Source organism: Python bivittatus, unplaced genomic scaffold, assembly GCF_059951505.1.
Source record: "Python bivittatus isolate LINGU-HERP-01145 unplaced genomic scaffold, Pbiv_v1 ctg000080_np1212, whole genome shotgun sequence".
NCBI classification, from domain to species: Eukaryota; Metazoa; Chordata; class Lepidosauria; order Squamata; family Pythonidae; genus Python; species Python bivittatus.
Window position 1 is genome coordinate 63,299,404 of NW_028277035.1, and position 23,174 is coordinate 63,322,577.

General features: G+C 46.6%; 2 protein-coding genes across 7 annotated transcripts in view; both read left to right on the plus strand.

Annotated features, from left to right (window-relative positions):
* PLXNA1 (plexin A1) overlaps window positions 1–23,174 on the plus strand; it is a 372,167-nt gene that overhangs the window by 35,754 nt on the left and 313,239 nt on the right. For 4 of the 6 annotated variants that reach the window (XM_088134264.1, XM_088134267.1, XM_088134268.1 and 1 more), the window contains exon 2: window positions 21,519–22,857. In XM_088134264.1, the coding sequence (XP_087990390.1) occupies window positions 21,679–22,857 (1,179 nt within the window). In that variant the 5' untranslated portion in view covers window positions 21,519–21,678. Of the gene's footprint in view, window positions 1–19,536; window positions 19,919–21,518; window positions 22,858–23,174 lie in introns of those variants that run through there. The other 2 variants (XM_088134269.1, XM_088134266.1) reach the window with 2 other exon arrangements.
* On the plus strand, window positions 7,695–11,883 carry LOC148216729 (uncharacterized). The gene is made up of 2 exons (XM_088134263.1): window positions 7,695–9,099; window positions 9,217–11,883. Exons 1-2 carry the CDS (start codon window positions 8,389–8,391, stop codon window positions 10,894–10,896), a joined length of 2,391 nt encoding a protein of 796 aa, XP_087990389.1. The 5' UTR covers window positions 7,695–8,388; the 3' UTR covers window positions 10,897–11,883.

Genomic DNA, 23,174 nt, shown 5'->3' on the forward strand with positions numbered 1-23,174 from the left:
TAAATATGGCTTAGCATGGATGTAGTTCTTGCTCAGAAGGGAAAGGAGGAGGAAATTTAAGGGGGATAAGGGAGGAGATGCAAACCCCAAGGGTGGAAGAAAGGGAGGAGCATGAGGGTCACTCTAGATAACTTAAGTGTGGTCAAGAGTTTTGAAAACATTACGTAGGCACTAAACTAGCTCTGCTTGAAGAGTCACTAGCATCTTGTACTACTCTGGGTTCTCTTTTGAGTTTCAAAGAGGGAATAGAAGGGCAAGACCGGTGAGTAGCTTTTTCTACCGCCTTTATTAGGAAAAGACTGGGATGCAGACGTTAGAAGGACAGGTCCAGTGGCTTTTCAGGTTTAAAAATAAGGCTCTTTGGAAATTTGTGGCTGTGGTGGCAGCAGCCAGCCAGCCAGCCAGCCAGCCAGCCAGCCAGGCAGCAGTCTTAGCCAGTGCAATTCACAGAACAGCTGTGACCTGAGTGTGAAAGAAGTCTCTCTCGGCCATCTTTAAAGGCAAATTTCCTTTCCAGTGAAAGGGAGATTATTGGTTCTACAAGCCATGTGGCCAGATTGCCATCTGATGTCCCATTTCTTACTGCACATTTCTTGTAATTGTGTCAGACAAATGCAGGCACACATACACACACTTCCTTCCATTTGGGTTTCAGCCTTCTTTGATTTCAGTGTTTTTTTGCGTTGTCTTCCTCAGCTTCTCAAGGAGCTGCTGCATCCCTTTGTAGCACTGCTGTCTGAGTCAGACTCCTTCCCTCTCCTTCCTGACGCCCCCCCCCCCCCCGACCCTCCGCTTTCCTCTTAGGAAGTTTGGCACTGTTTACTTTTTTGCCCTGCTAGAAGAATGGAATGTATTTTTAGGCCTCTTTGCTTTGCTCTCTGAATGGCCCTGCTGCATTCGAATGCTTTGGGCAAAGTTTATTTATTTATTTTGTCCTTTTTAAGAATATATAATGCAATCCATTGCAGACCTGGGCTCAGCTCCAAGGCGTCTGCCTAGAGGGTTTGCAAAGTCCTGTAACCATGGTGGCCATGTTTGTGGAGGAGAATTGACTTCCTGTTGGCAAGTACACATGCCTAGCTGGCAAGTGGGAATGGGGCTTTCAGGCAGAGGGTGTAGTAAATTTAGGGGTGCAACTTCTGAAGATGATGTTACCCAGTAAATGTTGCCAGGTTTGGTCTATGATACTGTAAGGTTTTTCTAGCCCAGAATCTATAAGTTCAAATGAGACTCTAGACTGAGGTTTTTCCAAAGAAAGTTCAGCTTTTATTGTTGGCCAAGAGAAAAGTAGGGTGGACCACTCTCTGGCTGGCTGGCAGAGAAAAGACAGAGAACAGCCACACCCAGAACAGTGTACAACAGCTTTTATACCTTTTTGTTATTAGGAAGCATCTAGGAGGAGGGTCACACACACAAGTGTACCCGCCTTCCAAGGTTGTCAAAACATTAGCTTAAGCAGCATAAACGAATAGTTAAGTTTTTAGTCCTCACTTGCTCCAGGGGTTCCTCATATAAGGCATTGTTGCTTGCCCAAATTGTGCAGAGGATGTAGTTGCATAGTGTGGTTAGAAGCAAGAGTAGGTGCAAAAGTTCATGCATGCTCAGGAAATGTATCTAGGAGCTCTGATATGATCAAGTAAGACATTTGGCCTTTAGCTTTTTTTTTTTTTTTTAATCCGCATTCAATCGTTACCGATTCTGCGGCGACTGCCTGGATGAGTCCCTGCAGTTTTCAAGGCTAGGTGTTTCGGAAGTGGTTTGCCAGGGCCTCCTTCCTAGAGCGGAGCCCAGCTGGCGAGTGCAGGAGGCGGGGTTTCCGTTGCTTTGCGCCTTTTTCGGGCAAGCGCAGCTTCCACACTACCGGCAACTGCTCCTGACTCCTTTTTTCAAGGTGCCGCCAGCATTTTTCCTCCCACCGGGGTGAGAGGACCCATTTATCTACTCACGTAAGTTTTCGAGCTGCTGGGTTGACAGGAGCTGGGGAGGAAGCAGGAGCTCACTCTGCTGCACGAAGGCTGGGCTCGAACCGCTGAAGGGTCGACCATTTCTGGCTGGCCACTTTCAGCGTCATTAAGCCACTGCGCCACCGCGTCCCCCTTTTAGCTTAACCACATCTTTCCATTTCCTTTTGCACCTCTGCAAAATGTCCCTTTACAATCAGCATAGCTTTTATATGCTTAGCACCTTATAACTTTTATAAGATTCCTAGTTGCAAAAGCAGTTTCTCTTCAGCCATCTCAGCAGAAGCTTGAGGTACAGAAGCAAAATAGGCAGTCAGTCTAACCGTTCCTTACAATACTAAAACGGAATCATGATGCTGTTTGTTCTTAAATGCCACCTGTATGCACAGGATAGTGACCTGTACCCAATGGGGAAGAAGTAGGGACTGTAGTTTTTGGTTTATGTTCTGATCTTTATTGTCAGCTTTTTATGATCAGATGACACTGAAGCTGAGTAAATTTGGGCTTGGGACGGGGGATCACTGAGGTCAAAGATGGCAAAAATAAAACCCTTCACCTGCACATGTTCAGAAATAATTTATTCTGCTATTTTCTTTACTGCAAGAATAGATAAAGAATTACACTTGTCAGCGTTATCATCTTGCCCTCATTCTTCCATAAGAATCATTTTGGTGTACAGTGTGACATTTCATCCATTGGAGCTGTGTCCATTTTGAGTGCATCTGACTTAATATATAAGCTGGATGGTTGGCTGTTGTGGGTTTAAAACTGGCCTTGGGGGAAAAACAAGCTATGAGAGGAAGTCTCTTATATCAGTTTTGATGTTTTATGAGCTGGAAGCAAAATTGGGTTGATCAGGCATCCTTACACTCTAATACAACCCTTCCCAATCTTTCTATCGGTGCGGGGCTTGTTTTGTCACTTCATACACTCTAGGTCTGAGCAGCTCCAAATTATACTAAACTAAAATGCAGCAAAATGCTTTCAACCTTTTGCTGCTGTTCTTTCAGTGGCTCCAGAGAGGTGTTAAGAATATTGCAGTCAGAGATTTTAGGAACCTGCTCTTTAATAACAATTCTGAAGGAATGTGAAGTTTTCTTCCATACTGATATAATTCAGGTAAAAGGGGCGTGTGTGTTCTTTAATGCCTAGAAATATTGTACAATGCAATCTTGCTTTTGGCTCTCTTTTACCCTTGTCATTGACTGACATGCAAGTTCTACCCTGTGACTCTGAGGGAGGCCTACATAATTATTCATATACTCACCCAGCATATAATATCCCTATTCATTCCATCTCATACCTCCTCCCTCCAATTGCCATTAAGCTTGGAAAAAATGCTTTCCCCCAAGAATTAAAGCAGTGCTAGCTAGCTCTCTGCAGCTGTACCCCCAATCACTGATCCATACTGCAATTATGCTTGGCTGAAGCTTTCCACAGGAGCCAATAGATAAAGCTTTGGCAGTTCAGATTTATTAGGGGGTGTTCACAACCTATAGGGAGGAGGTTAACCCTTCTCTTCCTGGCTGTGACAGGGCCACCCCACAGATTTTTCCCCATATGGCAATTGGATTTGGGAAAAAAACCCTTCTTTCACTGATTTCAAGAAAAGGCTTTATTCAAATCTCATTGCTGTACAAATTCCATGGGGGAGTGTTGCAACATGTTAAAGGAGAACGGTTAACTTATCCCTCCCCACTGTAGCCTTGTAAACAAGAAACTGTAGCCTTTTAAATAGCTGTTCATCTTGGTATGCTGGGAAGCTTTTGCTAAGTCTAACGATGCAAGGAAGGTAAACTGAAGAATGGATACCAGAGCAAGGGATCAAAGGTTCCTCCCTTGTAATACAAATGCTAATTGTGTGGGTAAGGTAAAATCTCCTTGGAGTCAAACTCACCTCCTGGCAACTTCATGTCCATGTGGATTGCTTGGAAACATTCCTGTGATGGTTTGCCATTCCCCTTCTTGGATATTGCCTAGTCTAGCCTACACCTTTGATAGTCTCCCATCCAAGGGCTAACCAGACCAGACCCTGCTGAGATAATTTAGGCAAGCTTTTCCGTAGCTTGGATTGGCTGAAGTCACTGGGCTTGCCTGGATATAGGGTGCTGCTGATGGCTCATGTGATGTGGTTTTAAAAAAACAGCTTTAAAAATTGCATCCAGATTATTGTTGGCAGATTTGCTCCCCACCCCCCATCTTAATTCAGTAGCAAAATAACAGCAGAAGAAAGGATGGGGTGAAGGAGAAGAAATGGGAAGAGAAAGAGAGATGCAAGGAAAATATTGGTAAAGAGAACTAAAATGCTTTCCAAATGCCACCAAGTTCCTGAGATTCAGTAAACTGTAACCCTGAGAGTTAGAAACTTGTCTGTTTCTTTAATGAAGGCTCAGAGATTTTTCTTTAGCTTGGTTCAGCAACTGTCTGACTTTATTGATCTTGAAAAGCTAACCAGGATTGGATCTGGTTAATATTTGGACAAAAGACCTGCAGGAAATCCCGACATTGTAATTTAGACTAGGGTGTTGAAAAAGGCAGTGGCAAACCATATCTATATTATTGCCCACAAAACTACATAGACATCTCCTTGAAGCCACCAAGAATTATACTTGAATTGGAAGGTGAATTTACCTTCACATGTGTTGGTAATTCCATCTTTTGTACTTGTGCAGGAACTACTTGGGAGTCATGAATGCAGAGAGTGCTGCCTATACAGTATTATATCTAGTTTTCCTCCCCAGCTCTATATTTTTTCTTTGTTGTCTTCCAATGTTCTCTTCCTTTCTAAAGAATCTATACTTTTTAGCTGGCTTTGCCCAAGAATTGTTTTTGTCTCTACTAACTTCAACTTTTATAATTCTGGCTTCTTGTTTAAACAATCATAGTCTGCAAATACATTAAAGAAAAGAACCAGCAAATTCTGCTAAAGAAATATGCCTTCCTTGCACAGAATTTATTATCGTTCTTTTTATGTGAGATTGATTTCTTTCTTCTTGTTGGCTTAAGCGGTGCTCTTTCCTGTACTTTCTACCCCCTCTTTTAATTTTTTTTTCTTTTGGGGATGGGTGGTCAGATCTAGTTTATAAATTCTTTGAGATTTTGTGTGCAGATTGGCCTACATCAGCAAATGAAGATGAGGGGTTCATACAAGAGACAATGTGCCTGAGACTTCAGAAGAATGAGCCTGAGGTATGAAGCAAGCAGATGAAAGAAAAAAAGAGAGAGAGAGAGGCCTATGAGTCGTTCATTTTTTGTTTCAGAACTATGTTTACATTTGAAAATAGGGGGACAGGAATTTTCTAACAAACTTTGCCAAAGAGTAGCTTTCTCTAGCCTTCTGCTGTCTAAATGCATTGGATTACTGTTGTCAGAGTTTGCAGCCAGCTCATGATTTTGGTTGAGAATCCTGGGAGTTGTAACCCACCACCTCTGGTGGGAGAAAGTTGTGATCTTTGGGTTTTGTTGTAGTCTTTGCTGCAGGAAAAAGGATATGCATGCCTGCCATTGCCACTGAATGCATTGGAGATTTAAATGCAAGAGACCTTTCAAGTGCGTACTGATTCATATTATAGCTTAACAAAAAATGGTAATCAGAAGGGACTAATATGGCACTTCAGGTATCACTGGATGGTTGAGAAAGTTTGTGTTCAAATATATTACTGTATCCAAAGAATCTAAGGAGCATTCACTTGCTAGAGGCAGATCTGGTGGCCTCATTAAAATCCAAATAGCTGTTGGATTGACCACCTGGAAATGTGATGCCCAAACTTTGATCAAGGTAACAGAAGCAAAATCATTAGAGCCATTTGGTGTCCATTGTGAGTTGACTTCCCATGGAGTTTTTTTCCCCCATACAGAATTCCAAGACGGCTTGGTTTAATTATAAAAAGCTGAAGTGCAATTTCTTTGGAAAGAACTTCAGACTCTTAAGCTAGTAAAGAGGGACTAGCAGCCTGCAGCTAAATATCTGGGTGATTATTTCAGATCAATACATGAACTTGAACTCTTCCATCTCCTGGCAGCTTTATATGTAGCAACATTCTCCATCATTTTTCTCTTCCACTCTCCTTTTTCCTCCCAAGTTATTTATCTGCTTTGCTTTCCCTTCATTTAAACCTGCCCTCCCTCCAGTTTGGTAACCTCTAGATGTGTTGAGATCTGTAATTCCCCAAAGTCAAACACCATGATAAGTTGGAATTCTGGAATTTGTGGTTGCAGCATCTCTGGATTGCACCAGCTTGCTGAAGGCTGCTGCAATATCAATCAAGCTTGCAGCTTTCTTTTCCCTAACCCATCCCTCCTAATTTCTAGCCCAGCTGCCTTCCTGAATTCAAGCTTCTTTCCTTCTCTAGATCTCTTTGGGGTGCTTCTCCCTATGGATTGGGCTGTTTGGCTCCTGAGAGCCTGAGACACTGCCTGCTGGTCCGACCCTTCTCTAGTGTTAAGGTAATTTAGCCAGTGGCTCTCAGAAATTTAACTACTATCATATCATTTCATAGCTGCATTACAACAAAAGGAAGATCAGATACAACTTCCCCCATCCTGGTAGTGATTAGACAGAAGAAGCTGCATATATTCATCTTTTCTTTACCATACACAAGGCCGTTATGAAAAATAAATAAATAAAAGCTCTTAGCTGTAAGAGTAGTTGGCAAGTGGAACCAATTATGGGATGAGATGGCCTCAAAGGCCCCTTTCCAAAGTTGTGAGTCATATGGTTGATAAACAAGGATGGTTCTCCTTTAAATTAGCAGTGGAGAACTCTTAACAGAGAAGTAAAAATTTCTCGGGAGTCGGAGGCTTTGTGATAGCAGCCATATCATTAAGACTCTCAAGGTGAGCTTAGATCTGGGTGACTGTGTGAATTCCTATTTTTTTTGGCCACAGTATGGAAGTGGTTTGGTATTGCCACCTTCAAGGGTGTTTTTCCAACGTTGCAATCTAGCCTCCTGCTCTCGGACTTCCTGGTAATCTTCTATCCAAGCATTGTCAGGACTAATCTGGTTAGCCTTTGCTGAAATCAGGCAGGGTCAGCTAGGCTCATGGGAGCAGTTTTTAAAAATACTTTAGAGGCCCAGGAGGTTCTAGCCTTGCAGACTATTCTCTCTCTTTGGCTGTCTGTAATGTGGAAGAATGGCCTTTATTGCTGTAGCAGTGGAATTGTTCGGCTTTCCTAGAGGCTTAACAATCTGCACTAAATTGATAAAGGATAAGTTGGGGTAGAAATGAGACACATTATGGAAAATGAGTTACTGGCACAGCTTTCCAGGGTTAGTACAACACGCCTGTATAAAATGTATTTGGCTTGTTTGTGGCTTAGTGGCTAGTGCAAACTTAGCCAGTGTGGTTAGCTTATGGTTCAGGGTAACATGGGATCCTAAGCAGTTGGACTATTTCCCTAAGCTGCGGTTCATTTAAGTGTGATTTAGCATGTTGTGGGAAAACAGCCGCTTGACTGAGGTCACTGAAAGTCTTCTACATAGACCAGGGATAACAGGGGCACCTGCTGCTGCTGCTGCTGCTGTGGCTGATAGGCAGGAAAGGGGATTTGGATTGACCAGGCATAAATATTGAGAGCTTGGCATTTTACCTATGCCTAGTCAACAGTTTAGTGTATTCTGCTTCTCCAGTCATGGCCCTCAGTGAACTGGGTCCAGCTGGACTGCATCATCTATGTGTTAATACTTACACTGAATGTTACTACCTCAGCAAATTGGGAGTAGTAATATGTCTTGACTACCTGCAGGTTCTTCCTTGGTGGTACCCAGACCTGTTGTTGCAAGTGTCAGGTTCGGTCAGCACGGGGCTTCGGGGAAGCTCGTAGCCAGCGAACTCCACCGGCGGCAGCTAGCGAGGGAAAGAGGAACTGAAAGTGCCGCTAATTAATGGGCCACCTGCGCCCAGCCAAACAGGAAAACCGCAGCGGAAGCTTTTAACTATAAACTGATAACGGCGCGAGCCAACAATGAACGGGGCCGCAGGCAGCGAAACAAGATCGCGCGCAGCACAGAACCCGCGGGCTTGCACGTAACGGGGAGGGACCAACCCAAGCCGGGGGGGACTGCCCATCAAGGACAATGGACCCTGACCGAACCTGCCATCATGGACAATCAAGGGGGATTATTGGGGGGCCAATAATCCGCAGCAGCAACGTGATCGCGGGGCGGGAAAAAGTGCGGGAAGGGGGAATATAACAAGTGATGCAATTGTACCAAGCCAGTCCTGGCTTTGCTTGTGACTACTACGTTACGCATGAGTAAACCTTCTTTGTGAACCACACGTGTCACGAGAGTTTCTCTGTCGAACGGGGCAAATCTCACATAAAGCCAGGACTCACATTGAGTGCTACCCGGTACACACCGAGGAGCGCTCACCTTTCTTTCCCTGCAGCCAAGACCGGAGAGGAATTGATTAACGGCACCAGGAGATGGCAAGCGATGGGGAAACCGCGTGCCAGCTGGGCTACCAGGAGCCCAGATCCGAAGGCGTGATGGCGGGACCAGTCCGGGGCGAATGGCGCACGGACACAGCCAAGAGGGCGCCAGAGGACGGGTGGTCGTTCGGCGGGGGCAGGAGCCCCAACGGGTCGCCAGCATGGGGGGTCGCGACGAGTAGTGACTCGGAACCCAAGGCCCGAGAGCGTGAGGAACGATTCACCCGACTGGAGGCCAAGATCGAGCAGCGGATGGATGCTGTCCAAGTGATGTTGCAGGCCATCTTCCGGCGGGGCAAGGCCCCAGGGGCAGAGTCGCAGGCGAAGAAGGAATCGGGCGATACCGGCAGCAGTGAGGATACGACCTCAAGAAACTGCACGGAGCCTAGACCAGAGGTTGCGCAGATGACTCCAGTCCCTAGCGTGAGGAAGAGGGGACCCACAACCACGGCCAGTTCGCGGGGCGCCAAGCGGGCGCTCAGCAGCGGGACGGAGCCAGAGGGCTTGATGGGACGTGCGGTTCCCGGGAGCAGCGGCGCAGGGTCCAGGAGCCAGGAGCCGGAGGAGAGGCTGGACGGGCTGGAGGGCGACCTCCAGCAGCAGACGACAGCTGTACCGGGCATGCGGGAGGCATGGAGTGGCGGACCCAGGGCCCCGGCTGGGGCAGCCGCAGAGGGCGGCGTGGAGACCAGGCTAGCAGAAGTGGTCAGCCTGACGGGGAGCGCGAAGGGAGGTCGGCGGCCAGCAGAAGCGCCCCGATTCAGGAGCTCAAGGAGCAAGCTCTTGGGGCGCCCCAAGCCACTAACCTATCTCCCTGTGCAGGACAGGCTCCACTCAGAGATCCAGGGGGGAGCACCCAGTAGGGACGACCTGGAGGCTCTAGTGAAGTGGAGCTGGCTGGTGGAGACGGCGGGGGATGCCGGAGACCCGGGGAAGCGAGAGGCGCGAGCCCCGATACCAGCCACAGCGGACCAAAGTGAGGCGGCACCGGAGGCGAGACGCAGGAGCCGACGGCAGAGGATCGAGGTTGGAAACGCCCGGCAGACTGCAGGGACCTGCTACCGGTGTGGAGGCAAGGGGCATCGGATGGTGCAGTGCCCCTCGAGGCAGGTGGTCTTGGCGAGCTGCACAAAGGACGGGGGCCGGCGATTCCCGGCTATAAGGGACCCCGACCGATCCTGGGAGGAGACAGCAGCTAGTGGAGCGGTGTGCAGCGGAGCCGGCTGGCTCACGAGGAAGCCCGGCTCTGCGAGGAGGGGAGAGCGAGCCAGCGGGAGGCGATGGCCGGCGACGCTGAGGCGCACCCCAGAGCAGCCAACGGAGTGGCAGCATGAGGAAGGGCGGGACAGAAGAAGCTACTCGCCCATGAGGATCAGGGTCCACCTCAAGGGGGTGAGATCAGAAGCAGAGGCGAAAGTCGATGCCTTGCTGGATTCGGGATGCACCCACTGCCTGATCCACCCGGTACTGGCATCCGCACTGGGGCTCAGCGTGAGGAGACTCAGGAAGCCCCTCGCACTCAGCCAGTTGGATGGATCGACGGCAGGGGGGGAACCGGCGCAGTATCGCACTGAGCCGGTCGGTTTGACAGTGGGGACAAGCCGGGAGGAGCTAGGCTTAGTAGTTGCCCCGGGGGCCGGCCATGCACTAGTGCTGGGGCTGGCATGGCTTACGCGCCAGAACCCGCACATCGATTGGGTGGCCAAGACGGTGCGGTTCGGCGGCACCACCGAGCAGACGGGGTCGAGCTGCGGAGGTGGCACGAGAACAGGGGGCCCCACAGAACCCGGCGAGGTGGCGGCTGGGCGACGGCGAGCCGAGGGCCAGCGAGCTGCGGCAGCGGCGGCAATAGAGCCCGGGAAACCAACTGCACACGCGGCGAGGGCGGCGCCGAGGGAGACCGGCAGAGGAGCCGAGGCGGCAAGCGCACGAGAGAGCGTGGCAGCAGAGACGGTGCGATTCGACGGCACCACCGGGGAAGCCAGGTTGAGCCGCGGAGGCGGCGCGGGAGCTGAGGACCCCACGGAGCTAGGCGAGGTGGCGACTGCGCGACAGAGAGCCGAGGGCCGGCAAGCCGCAGCAGCGACAGCAGCGGGGCCCGGGCGACCAACCGCCCGTCAGGCGAATACGAGGACGGCGCCGAGGGCGACCAACAAACGAGAGGGGTCAGAGACCGCCGAGGTGGCGGTGGCATCGACGACGAAGGGCCCCGCAGCAACGCAGGGGTCGGCTACAGCAGAGACGGTGGCAGCGGGACCCGAGGGCCCCGTGGCAAAGCAGGCGGCGATCACACTGGCATCAAGAGCGGGGGCAGGAGTGGCGCCGGGAGCCGACTGGTCCGCGCCAAGCGTGAGTGAAGCAACCGGCGATAGACCGGGACCTGGCCGCGGCCAGGGGAACCTGGAAGGTTGTAGGACACTGAGGGAGCCGCCGCTCGAATCCAGGGACCCAACAAGGACGACCCAGCTGGAGGCGAAAGGCGGAGCCCAACCCCCAAGGTAGAAGCAGGGGAAGGGAGCCGAGCCAGAGCTGAGGCGGCGCTGTGCAGAGGCGAGCGAGGGAGACCCCTGGTTAGTAAACAACAAGGACTCCCTGAAGAAACAAGGGACCTGCTGGGAGCACAAGGGGAGGCTCTACGTTCCAGAAGCTTGCCGGGTGGATGTGCTCCGGAGAGGGCACGCCGAGGACACTACGGGACACTGTGGGTTTGTTAGGACTTTCCACCTCCTGCGTGAACAGTTCTGGTGGCCGTCTCTCCGGAGGGATACGAGGGAGTACGTGGCCAGCTGCTCGACGTGCGCAGCGGCGAAGGAAGGGAAGGAGGGGAAGGAGAACCTTCGGGGACCCATCCTATAAGTGACTTAGCCAAGGAAAGGCACACCGTTATGGCAGATGGGGGGGCAACACCCTAGTAGCCCAATTAAGAGGGGGACTTGTCTTCAGGGGGGCGGTATGTCAGGTTCGGTCAGCACGGGGCTTCGGGGAAGCTCGTAGCCAGCGAACTCCACCGGCGGCAGCTAGCGAGGGAAAGAGGAACTGAAAGTGCCGCTAATTAATGGGCCACCTGCGCCCAGCCAAACAGGAAAACCGCAGCGGAAGCTTTTAACTATAAACTGATAACGGCGCGAGCCAACAATGAACGGGGCCGCAGGCAGCGAAACAAGATCGCGCGCAGCACAGAACCCGCGGGCTTGCACGTAACGGGGAGGGACCAACCCAAGCCGGGGGGGACTGCCCATCAAGGACAATGGACCCTGACCGAACCTGCCATCATGGACAATCAAGGGGGATTATTGGGGGGGCCAATAATCCGCAGCAGCAACGTGATCGCGGGGCGGGAAAAAAGTGCGGGAAGGGGGGAATATAACAAGTGATGCAATTGTACCAAGCCAGTCCTGGCTTTGCTTGTGACTACTACGTTACGCATGAGTAAACCTTCTTTGTGAACCACACGTGTCACGAGAGTTTCTCTGTCGAACGGGGCAAATCTCACAGCAAGGACTGAAAGTGCTATTTCTGGACAGGATCCAGCCGTGGAGTCCATGGCTAATTCCAGAAATGTTCTTGCCACTTGGTGCTTGAATTGCACAGCTGTGTCTGCTTTATTTGGACACTGATGCCAGTGTCACACAGCTTGCCTATCGCTCAAGTGGATCTGCATACAGTACTTAGAAGCTAAGGGTCTCGTGAGACTTGTAGCAAATTGGCTCACCTCCTTGCAGTTTAGCTCCCTTTCCCAAACCTATCCTGAATGTTGGGATGATTGGATGTACCACCCAATTGCCTTGTTGCTCATCTTTATGGTCAACTTTGTGATCAAAGTCCTGGGCAAGAATTGCCTGGCAGTTTGTGGGGGAATTGGTGTTTTGGATGGGAATAAAATTGGGAAATCTGTACATGAAACCAATGGCAAGCAGAATGTCAATCTGGCACCTGCTCAGCAGGGAGAGTCCTGTGGGCTGGTTAAAATTGCACTTACTATCTGGAATGCAAGCCAAGGGTTTGCTTGATTTACTACTCTGTGTGCCAGAGAGCCAGAAAGGAGTTAACAGGAATGCAGCTCTCAGGATGCTGTTAAAAGCCTGCAATTTGGTTTTTCCTGTGCTGCTTGCCGGTCGTAAACTTCCTGCTCTGATAATGGGAAATATGTGGTGTCAGATGTGCAAGGTTGGAGGAAGAAGGAGTGTCTGTATGTATTCTCTTTCTCCACAAACACACACACACACTCTCTCTCTAAATGGAGCTGATGTTTCTATTTATTCTAAAATCTTCCCAGTTCCTCTTATATCTCACAAGGGGCTTTGCCAGCTACACTCCTTAGCTTCCTATCACTAGATTAGATTTTTCTTGTGCAGATTCTGGTTCCGCGTGTGTTTGCATCAGTCAACCAAGGTCCCTGCTACATATGGCCTTGTACTGGGTCAGGGTGCTGCACTTAGGGAGCATGCTGAAATTCAAGGATGGAGGTGAGCTACAGAAGAAAGTCTGTAGAAGTTCTGCCCCTGTGATCGCATGCAGAGATTCTTCTCGTAGGGTCAGCTGGAGCTTGGGTTTGAGGTCAGGGTCACTTGTGCCAATGAAGCTGATACCCCTAGGCTGGTGTCGCTACTAAGGGTTTTCTCTCCAGGGATGGATCTCCCCCCCCCCAGCTAAATAAATAAAATATTCCAAAACACAGGTTCTTTAGGACCCTGCTCTTTTATGTCTTGAGGACTATACTATAACTTTCTATACACCAGCCTGATCGGGCTAATAAAAATGAGTGTTTTCTTCTTCTTGCAAACACAACCTTCTCCCCCTCCCACAAGCAAGGATCCTAGGCAGACGGTGAGGTGGTTGTGTTCCATTGAGATGTTTGTCACATAATCCTCATGGAGTAGGGGAGTTGCTGGAGGTTTTTTTCTTTTTTTTCCCCAGCCGCTGCCGCTCCCAGTTGGGAGTTCTCTCCATTTGATATCTGCAGGAAGATTTTCTTGGATACCCTGACTGAGCCACCGAATCAAGACGGGTGGTGCGGGTGGTGGTGGCGGCAGCTCTCCTGCCTTGTCTTAGGTCTTTGTGTCAGGTCAGGCTTTATATAGGACAAAAATATTTCACTCGTTCTCATCATCTGCCCATTTAAAGAGCACTTCCAGTGCGCAGGGTGTGTTTAAAGTGAGGCCACTCTGATTTGGATTACTGCTTCTATTTTATATCAGCCAAGTGTTGAGCGAGACCGATGAAGAACATTTTTTCTTTGGAGCTGTATTTTACAGGATGAAGATTTAATGGGCCGCCATGGCACTAGTGAAAGCTGGAGCCCCCCAAATCTCTTTCAACATTACCCCGTCTCTGTAGTTGATCTTTCTTATGTTCCTGTTCTTTCAAAACCTGCTGTTGCTGTTTCTGGGGCTTAGCTTTCTTGTATGGTAATTAAGATTGTTCAAAAAGGTGTTTTGCGGGCCAGTGGGGCTCTTACTAAGCCCAGTGGCTTTGTAGCCACAAGGATGTTATTTTTGTTAGGATTGCACTACGGTGGGAAGGAAAGGTTAATCCTCTTCTGCAGCTGTCTCAGGGAGAATCACCTGTTCACGCAGCTGTTGTTATTGTTATTATTTTAAAAGCGCCCATTGTTGCCCTGTTGTTAATGAGACTTTAAAACACCTAAATGCCACACAGGAGCAGGCAGACTGGATCTGGCACCTGGGTCTGCAGTCTCCCCCCTCCTTGCTGTCCCCTAGCATAAAATAGCTGGTCTGCTTACACGCAAAGAGCCGGATCTGATGTGAGGGCAAATGCCGGCTGCTGCCGTGTGGGAGCTCTCGCCCTGCGTGTTCAATTGCCTACATTTTTCTGGTCCCCAGACTCACATTGCTGGCAGCTGACAACAGAACAGGTGTGGTGGAAACATGGAGCAGTGTGACCTCAGAGTGCAAGCAATGTTGGCTTGGATGTTATGGGGGTGGGGTGTGGTGGGGTGGGGAAGAGATGAACAGGTGATGGCTGATGTTGATGAAGTATGGCCTGAAGTTGGCCAAGTGAGTTTTGATAACTGACAACCTTATTAAGTAGACCAGACAGGAAACACAACCAGATGAGCTAATTCTACTCTATTGTAAAGCTGCATTAACAGGATCTTGCAAGTTTGAAAGTATAATTCTCCCCTGTCTCCTTTACAGCCTGAGAAACTAGGGAGGGTCTCTTCTGAGCCTCTTGCCCCACCCACTATCCAGTTGTGGGCTATGCAGTCTCTTATCTGACCGTTCCCTAGTTGGTGTCTCTTGGCCCTGTCTCCCAAGGTTTTTCCCACATATCATTACAATAATAGAGAAGTAGTAAATGCTTCTACTAATTAAAATAAAATGAAAAAGTGGGATTCAAGGGAGGCTAAATAAGAAATGTGCTTAGTTAATTCTTATCTTGCATTGTCTGCTTTAAATTAGGAACCTCAGAGAACAAAACCATATCAAAATGCATTTCTTTTTGGTTTAAATCGAAGCTTTGCAAAAGTCAGCAGTGGCACTAGGATAAAAAGATTCAAACAGCAACAACTTTCAAAGCCCAGAATTGTTACTGAAAACGAGCAGGCTTGGAGAAGGGCATTTGGACCAGCTGCCTCAATGCAGAGTGAGGTGGCTTGCCAGGTCTCCTAGCATGTGAGCGAATTCTACTCTGCTTGTGGCAGCCTTTGGTATGACCTATAAAGTCGCAGGATCTTGCCCAATTTCCCTGCTTACCAGATGATTGGCTGTCAGCTGGACTGCAAGAGGCAGACATTGTTCCCTTGCCATTACAGATCTCATCCTTTATGGAGAGAGCCAGAGCGAGCGCATGTATGTGCAGGTGTGCATTAGAGTGGGCCCACTGTCTATTTCTCTCAGCACTGCCATCAACTTCATTGACAAGGGGCTTATTCTATATAAAAAAAATCTGGAAGTGTCAGTTGGTGCAAGTAGGCAAATTGGCGCAAATGTGGCAGCCCCCTTGCTAACAGTGCAAGATACAAAGATTAGATGGGGACTGTTCTGAAAGGTGCGCATGGATTTAGGTTCTGATTAAGGGGCTGCCTCTCCCATCATGGAGCTGTTTGGCTGTTAAACCCTGCAGGAGAGGCCCTAGTAAAGTTGTCCTGTGTTAGGGATCTGTGTTATTTTGGTGTTAGTCTTAATTTATGTTATTATTGTTTAACGTTCTGCTTTTGTTTTTGTTTTATAATTTTGTTAGCCACTTTGAGGATTTGCCCAGAGACCAAGGCAGGGAACCAGTAAATATGTAATGTGGACTTTTGTAGCCTTTCCATTCCCCAAAGCTTGTTTACTGTTTTTTTATGTTGTGTTGCAGAGAAGGCCCAGTGCTATGTCCCTGTTTTCAGTACTGCAAGAGAGGGCAAGGCACTTAACAAAGCCTCTCCTGATTACCATGTGCATAAATACACAACCTCAGGAGAAAACAGTTCTGAGATACACCAGCCTTAAACTGTTTAAATGGCACCTTGAACAGGGAGTGGAAGAGTGGAGAGGCAATGCAGCTGATGCAGTGGTTTTTTTTTTTCTGCTTCTTTTTTTTAATGGTTGAAGTCTAGGCTTTCATCAGCAATCTAGTGGTTGAAATGTATATCCATTCCAGCTTCTAGGTACTCTTTTGGGGCACCTTTGCTAGGTGTTGAAAGGTTCCCTTGTTTCAGTGGGAAAGAATAAAAAATCTGAGCATATAAATATGGCCACTTGTGGTGGCCATTGTGTAACCAATGTAGAAAAGCTAAAATTCTTTGTGCCCACAGTTACCTGCCTCTGTGGGGGCTGAGTGCTGGTGTGCAAAATTGTGGCTTGTGTACAAGGAATTAGGAAATAACTCTTAAAAGATATGCTGCTTTGAGAACTTAGGAGGTTTTGTAGTACAGTGAGACAAAGTCCTAGTGTGGCTCTGTAGCTTGAAATATTAGGTAGGGAAAACAAGGTTGGGCTGATCTGGAAAAGGCCTCTGGAAAGTTTTGGGGAAGTCATTGGAATGCTGAATGCTCTCCTGAGCTCTGGGGAAAACGGGTGAGATGTAAGGGTAATAGAGATAAACTAGCTGAGGTCATGGTGATCAGTTCTGCATGAGGGGCAACTTCTTTGCTCTCTTCAGTTGTTTGGAAATGGAATCTCATGTGCTTGAGGATGTCACTTGGTGGTTCCTTATACCCTTTATGGGTGCAAAGGGAAAAAAGGAAGGAATTTTACCATTAGAGTTCTTGTAGCAAGCATCTGTCATTGTAGGCTGGAGAGGGATGTGCTCTGTTTCTGACTGTTCCAGAGTGACAAATGATTCTGATCATTTTTACTGTAGATGTCTATAAATCTCTGGCTGCTGTTAAATGAGCTCCTCCTCTGCTGGAGGCAATCCTTCTCTGTAGCAATTTGTGTAAATAAGACCAGGAGTGAAGTGGGACAGAGAGTGGAAAATAGATTTCAGGAGATCTCTTTGCAAGCCTGAAGTACAAATTCCTCCCTTATGACTGAATTCTTGTTACGTTGTCTTATTTTAGCCATTCTCAACTGGGGAAGGCCTTACCTTTGAAAGTGATGCCCTGCTTACATTATGGTTCTCTGGGTATGTGTGCAACAGTAGAAGGATGGCTTTTAAAAGGAGAAGATAATGGTGGGGAAGGCAGGGGCTCTTGTTGAGTGTCTCTAGAGCAGTGTTTCTCAACCTTGGCATCTTTAAGATGGGTGGACTTCAGGGAATTCTGGGAGTTGAAGTCCACCCATCTTAAAGTTGCCATGGTTGAGAAACACTGCTCTAGACCATTGTTCTCCAGCTGGGGCCTTTTATATGTTTTGGCCATTCTGCCCAAGAATTCCCTTCTACAGGGTGCTAGGTTGGAAAGGCTGACCTAGATTTGTGGCTGCTGCCTTTGAAATTAATCCCAGGATATCAGTCTCAATAGTGAAATGAAAATCAACAGTTTGAGAAACTACAATAAGAGCCCAAATAAAATGTCAGTATGTTGATGTTTCTGTGTAACTTTAGAAGAAAATGGAGTTGCAGATACACACACATGCACACTCTTATTTATTTGTTATATACACATTATTTATCTGTTTCTTTCAGTTTGGTAGAGACAGCTCACAATCTTCATAAAACAATAAATGAAATAAAATCTAAATGAAACTTCCTCTCGGTAAAACTAGGGGCACTGTGTATGGATTGTCGTACATACATCAGCCATAGCCATGCCTTTCCTTCTTTTGGGGAAACTTGGTAATGTGGGGTGTGCTACAACATATTTGGGAAGCTACAGACTTTCCCCCTATTTTACAGAGAATAGGGGCAAAACTCAAATGGGAATGGAATAATTCAGATTCATAGGATAGCCCTATGTCAGATTTGGAAATGAAATCTCTTAAAACAGCCAAGCTCCCTCTTGTCACAGTTTGTTTCTCCCTTTGTGATGGTCTCTCTGTTTTTGCTTCTTATCTTTATAAAAAGTAAAATCTCATTAATGGCTAACCACTCAGCACATTGAAGTCCAATTAGGTAAATGGTGAAATGGAGTGAACATTTTCGCTAGTGGTATGTGAGCTTCCTGGTAATGGGCAAGAAAAAAAAAGTGAAAACCTCCCCCCCCCCCCCCGAGTTTCTCTTTATAGAAGCAGGATTCTCTATGGGAGAAGGTCTCTTGGGCTTTTTCCCCGGGATCAGCAATTTCTTGGGATGGAGCTGAATGCCGGAGAGATTAGCAGAGGGCTTTTCTGTGTGTATGTCAGGGTTGCTAGTGAAATGGATTGATTGCTATTTTGACAAGCTCCCTTCCCTTTATAGTCAAAACAAAGCAAGGTTGAGCCCAGACCCTACTTTAAGCTTTGCATTCTCAGTCTTTTAATGGCAAGTCATTCAGCCTCAGTTGCCCATCCAATGTCAACTCCATTTATATTATCAAGAGGGAATGTGGCCTAATGGCTAGTCGAGGAACAGATGTTTGAAGAGCCATGGTACTGGGAATCAGACCAATTCTCAGTATGCTTGTTTTTTTAAAAGGACAGATGGATCTTATATTTTACTAATGGTCATCTGAATATATTGAATTACTAATACTAATCTGAATGTGGAAGTGGAGGTCCTGAATTCTGTGGTAAAGCTTTCCATTGAAAAATCAGGTGCATCAGTGTAGATTCAGGCAAGATTGTAGAAATAATGATTCAGTAACTAAACTGTAAGAGCTTCCCTCTGTGTGAGACACTCAAGTCTTAGATCATAAATATGCAACTAGGAGATTATGCTTTTTCCCCTCAAACGCTTTGTTGTGGCACTGACAGCCCATTCAAAAGGTTGGTGTCACAAAGACTTAACAGTGCAGTGCCAAATGTTGGGGGTGCACAATAGATTAAACTCCTACCTATCTTTTTGCAACTGCCCCCTGCTCTTCTCCCAGTGCAGCAACCCAATGCTGGAGAAAGCCCATAACCTTTCCACTGCTTTGCCAGTTGCCCTCTTCTTTCCCATACATTGGCACTGCTTTCTCTTGCAGTGGCTGAGAGTTCCTTCTCTCTATTTCAGCCCTCTGACTTCCTTCTTTCTGACCCTAATTGTGGATGCCTGGCACAGCAGTCTCTTCAGTTTTAGAGAGTGGAATAACACGTTGGTCCATTCGTCTCCCCATGTCTTCTGGCATACAGAAAGAACTGTAGCTAATAGAAAAGCAAAGGGTTTGAGCTTCAATTTATACTAGGCACTGGAGAAGGAGGGAATGTAGATTTTCTGTCATTTTCAAGGACTAAGGACTACTTAGGAAGAATCCAGCTTTGGATAATTAGGCTACTGATTATGCTAGCTAGATGGCTCAAAATTGATGCTTTATTGGTTAATTGTTCAGAATTATTTTTAAAAAAACCCACAATGGTAGAACTTTGCAGGAGAATGTTTCAAAAACTGAGTATTGTTTCCTCTGGCATGTGCATTGTACAAGTCCTTGGGGGTATTTTTTGACATGCCTTGGAAGGAAGGACAAGCTCACTTCCTACTTTTGTGAAGAGCACCAAAAAAAAAAAAAAAAAAAAAAAAATTGCTGTGCTCTTGAGTGCTTGGAATGGTAGTTGAGGGAATGAGTAATGTGGCTTCCCCTACCCCCCACCCGCCGCCCTTCATTCCTCTGCCTGAAGGCTAGTTCTGTGGTTTTGAGGTATGTGTGAAATCTAGGATAAGCCCAAGGCTGCCTTTTGTTATAAGAATGAGAATCATTTGCCTGGGAGATGGGAAAATGTTGAAGACGTTAAAAGCAATCTTCTATAGCTTGCCAGACATGGTTGAGTGCAGAGGACATTGGCACTCCCACATAATGGTCAAAGTTTGAAAAAGTGACTAAGTACAAGCAAACAAATATTGATGAGAAGAGTAATATATCTTTGAGACTATTTTAATGTATGCATAATAGATTTTTGTCATATTGGGATATGTAGTTGGTGGTTTCCTAAACATTTTTTAAAGGGTAGAAAATTTACCTTAAAGTGTCACGCATTTTCATGTAAATGTGGATCCAGCTATGGATTAGTCAACATATCCACAGGTATGGATTAGTCAAATACTAAGTTCTAATTATGTTGAACATAGAGGTATTAGCTGCCTTTGTTAGGTTGCTCTCTAGAAACACCTTTTAAGTGTCATGCCAGCGTCTTTGAACAGGTATGTAGAGGAAAATAGATTAAGGTAAAGGCTGACAAAGTCCATAGATACATGCTTTAGGGAGCTAACACAAAGTATCAGTATGTGTGAAGAACTGATGGTGGTGGGAGGGAAGGTAATGAATAATGGCATATTTGTTCTTGGAGAGGGGGTGAAAATTCAGAAATATAGTGGTACCTCGGTTCATGAACTTAATTCATTCCGCAACTCTGGTCGCGAACCGAATTGGTCGTGAACCGAATCAAATTTCCCCATAAGGTTCAATGTAATTATGGTTAATCCGTTCTGAACCATTTTTTTTTTTTTAAACCGCAAAAATATGACACAAAGTACAGTACGAAGAGAGAGAAAGCTAACCTTGCTCGACGCGACTTCTGGCGTGGAGGACAGGAAGGCGGATGGGGAGGTGGTAACTGCTTGGAGGGAGAGTCCCCCTCCCTACAGGAAGCTGCGACCACGTGTCACGGGAGGGAAAATGGCCGCGGATCCTGTTCGTCACCCGATGCGGAGTTCGCAAACGGAGGCAAAATTTTGCGACTGGAGCTGTTCGTGAACTGAATTGTTCGTGAACAGAAGCGCTCGTGAACCGAGGTACCACTGTATATACCTTAAAATTGGGAAGGGTCAGGAACAGTGCTGATTCCTAAAAGTTTTTATAATGTACTTACTTCTTCAAGGTCACACTACTTCATGCAAAGTTCGTAAGAACAAAGTGGGAGTTACTTTCAAGTAATCATGTGTACTATTCTATTTCTTAACCCGTAACAAAGCCATTTAATTTTTTTTCTTAAAAGACAATCTGGCTTTTTGGTTAAGTGAAGTTAGGGCTTTATGGACTTGTTTCAGTTATTGCATCATACAAATATGTGTGGGAATTTTCCAGTACTTTTTAATGAGAATATTGCATTTATCCATTTTACAGTAAAACCATGAGAAAACTAACTTATATTGATATCATAGTAATGCAATGCAGTGCAATGTAATATAGATAGTAAACATCTGGGAGGATGATATGGATATACAAAACCTTCTGGACAGGTTAGGAAAGGGCTAAAATAAGCTAAGAAAATATCTAATCCCAGTCATTAAAACATTTAAAAAGAAAAAAAAATCCACTTTCCACCTCTGTTTTTTCTTAATTCAAAAGGTGTGAAATTAGTCCCTTTGTGTCAGGATTCCAAATTTAATACTTCTAAGGCTTTTGCCTCCATTGGAAAAAAAAAGAACATTAAACCAGCCCTCAGAACTATTTAGCTGCTTCTTTCTATAGTGAATTTACGAAACAGTCATGGGAACTTTAATGAGAAGAATGCAGAAGGATGAACAAATACTATGCAATGCTTCTCCTAGACAGCTGAATATTTCAGCTATCTGAACCACCTCCATTCCTGAGATGTTTGTAACTGTGAGATTTTATTGTGCTGTTGGGCTTTGAGTGGCACAACTGTTTGCCTAACCCTGCTTGTTTTTCCATTTTCTTCTAGGGCCGTGTAGGATGCCAGTGCCCATAATGTCCTGAATCTGGAAACAAGTGAAAAAAGAGAAGTCAGTCCACAGGAATTCCCCCCCCCCCCGCAGCTTTTAGTCTGCTTCTTGTTTATTTTATAGTTAGATTAATGCATTGCTGGATGTGACTCTTCCACCATGTGGCTTCTGAGGCTAAAGCACCATCTGTCGGTCAATATTTGGACCCTGCTGCTTCTGGGTGGTGCTTGGTTGCCGTTGGCAAAAGGCACTCCCAAACCTTCCTCTTCTTTTATGACTTTCCAGGTCACAGACTGGAGTTTGACACACTTGGTGGTTCATAACAAAACTGGGGAGGTATATGTGGGTGCTGTCAACCGGATCTATAAGCTTGCAAACAATCTGACAGAAATGCGCACTCATGTGACAGGTCCGGTAGATGACAACGAGAAGTGTTACCCACCACCTAGTGTGCAGTCTTGCCCGCATGGGCTAGTCAGTACCAACAATGTCAATAAATTGCTGCTGGTGGATTACTCTGGGAACCGTCTGATAGCCTGCGGCAGCGCTTCACAAGGTATCTGCCAGTTCCTACGCTTGGATGATCTCTTCAAGTTGGGTGAGCCACACCACCGCAAGGAACACTACCTCTCTAGTGTCAATGAGTCAGGAACAATGTCTGGTGTCATAATTGAAGTGCAGAATGGACAAAACAAGCTCTTCATTGGAACTCCCATTGATGGAAAGTCTGAGTATTTCCCTACTCTGTCCAGCCGTAAACTGATGGACAGTGAAGAGAATGCAGAGATGTTTGGCTTTGTTTATCAAGATGAATTTGTTTCCTCTCAGCTCAAGATCCCATCAGATACACTCTCCAAGTTTCCCACATTTGATATCTATTATATCTATAGTTTCAGTAGCGAGCAGTTTGTCTATTACCTGACACTGCAGCTGGACACCCAGCTTACCTCACCTGACTCTACAGGAGAGCAGTTTTTCACCTCAAAAGTTGTCCGGCTATGTGTGGATGACCCCAAGTTCTACTCATATGTGGAATTTCCCATTGGTTGTGTTCGAGATGGCATTGAATACCGCTTGATTCAGGACGCTTACCTCAGTAAGCCTGGAAAGGCCTTGGCCAAGCAACTGGGCATCTCAGAACAGGAGGACATTCTCTTCACCATCTTCTCTCAGGGCCAGAAGAACAGAGTCAAGCCACCAAAGGAATCTGTTCTCTGCCTTTTCACATTGAAGAAGATCAAAGACAAGATCAAGGAGCGCATCCAATCTTGCTACCGTGGAGAAGGGAAGCTTTCTCTGCCCTGGCTTTTGAATAAGGAACTAGGTTGCATAAATTCAGTAAGTAATTCCTTTTTCTATCTTTTTCTCCCCTCTTCTTTTTTGGCTATGAAAACTCTTAGGCTTTCATATATATTATACTTGATTCTCAGCATGGTCTCCTATCTAGAGATGTAAGAGTTGGTTCATTTTAAGCAAGAATGTGCCATCTTGGGGTGAGTAGTTACTCTAATTAATATTGTTTGTGGGGGCAGGGATCAGATAATGATACCAAGTGCCATGTAATGCATATAGATTGGATTGAAGTTTTCTGGGTTCTGCAGGTGGGGTGATGTGGATTTTTTGTTTCTCACATCTGTGTTAAACTACTTACAGGC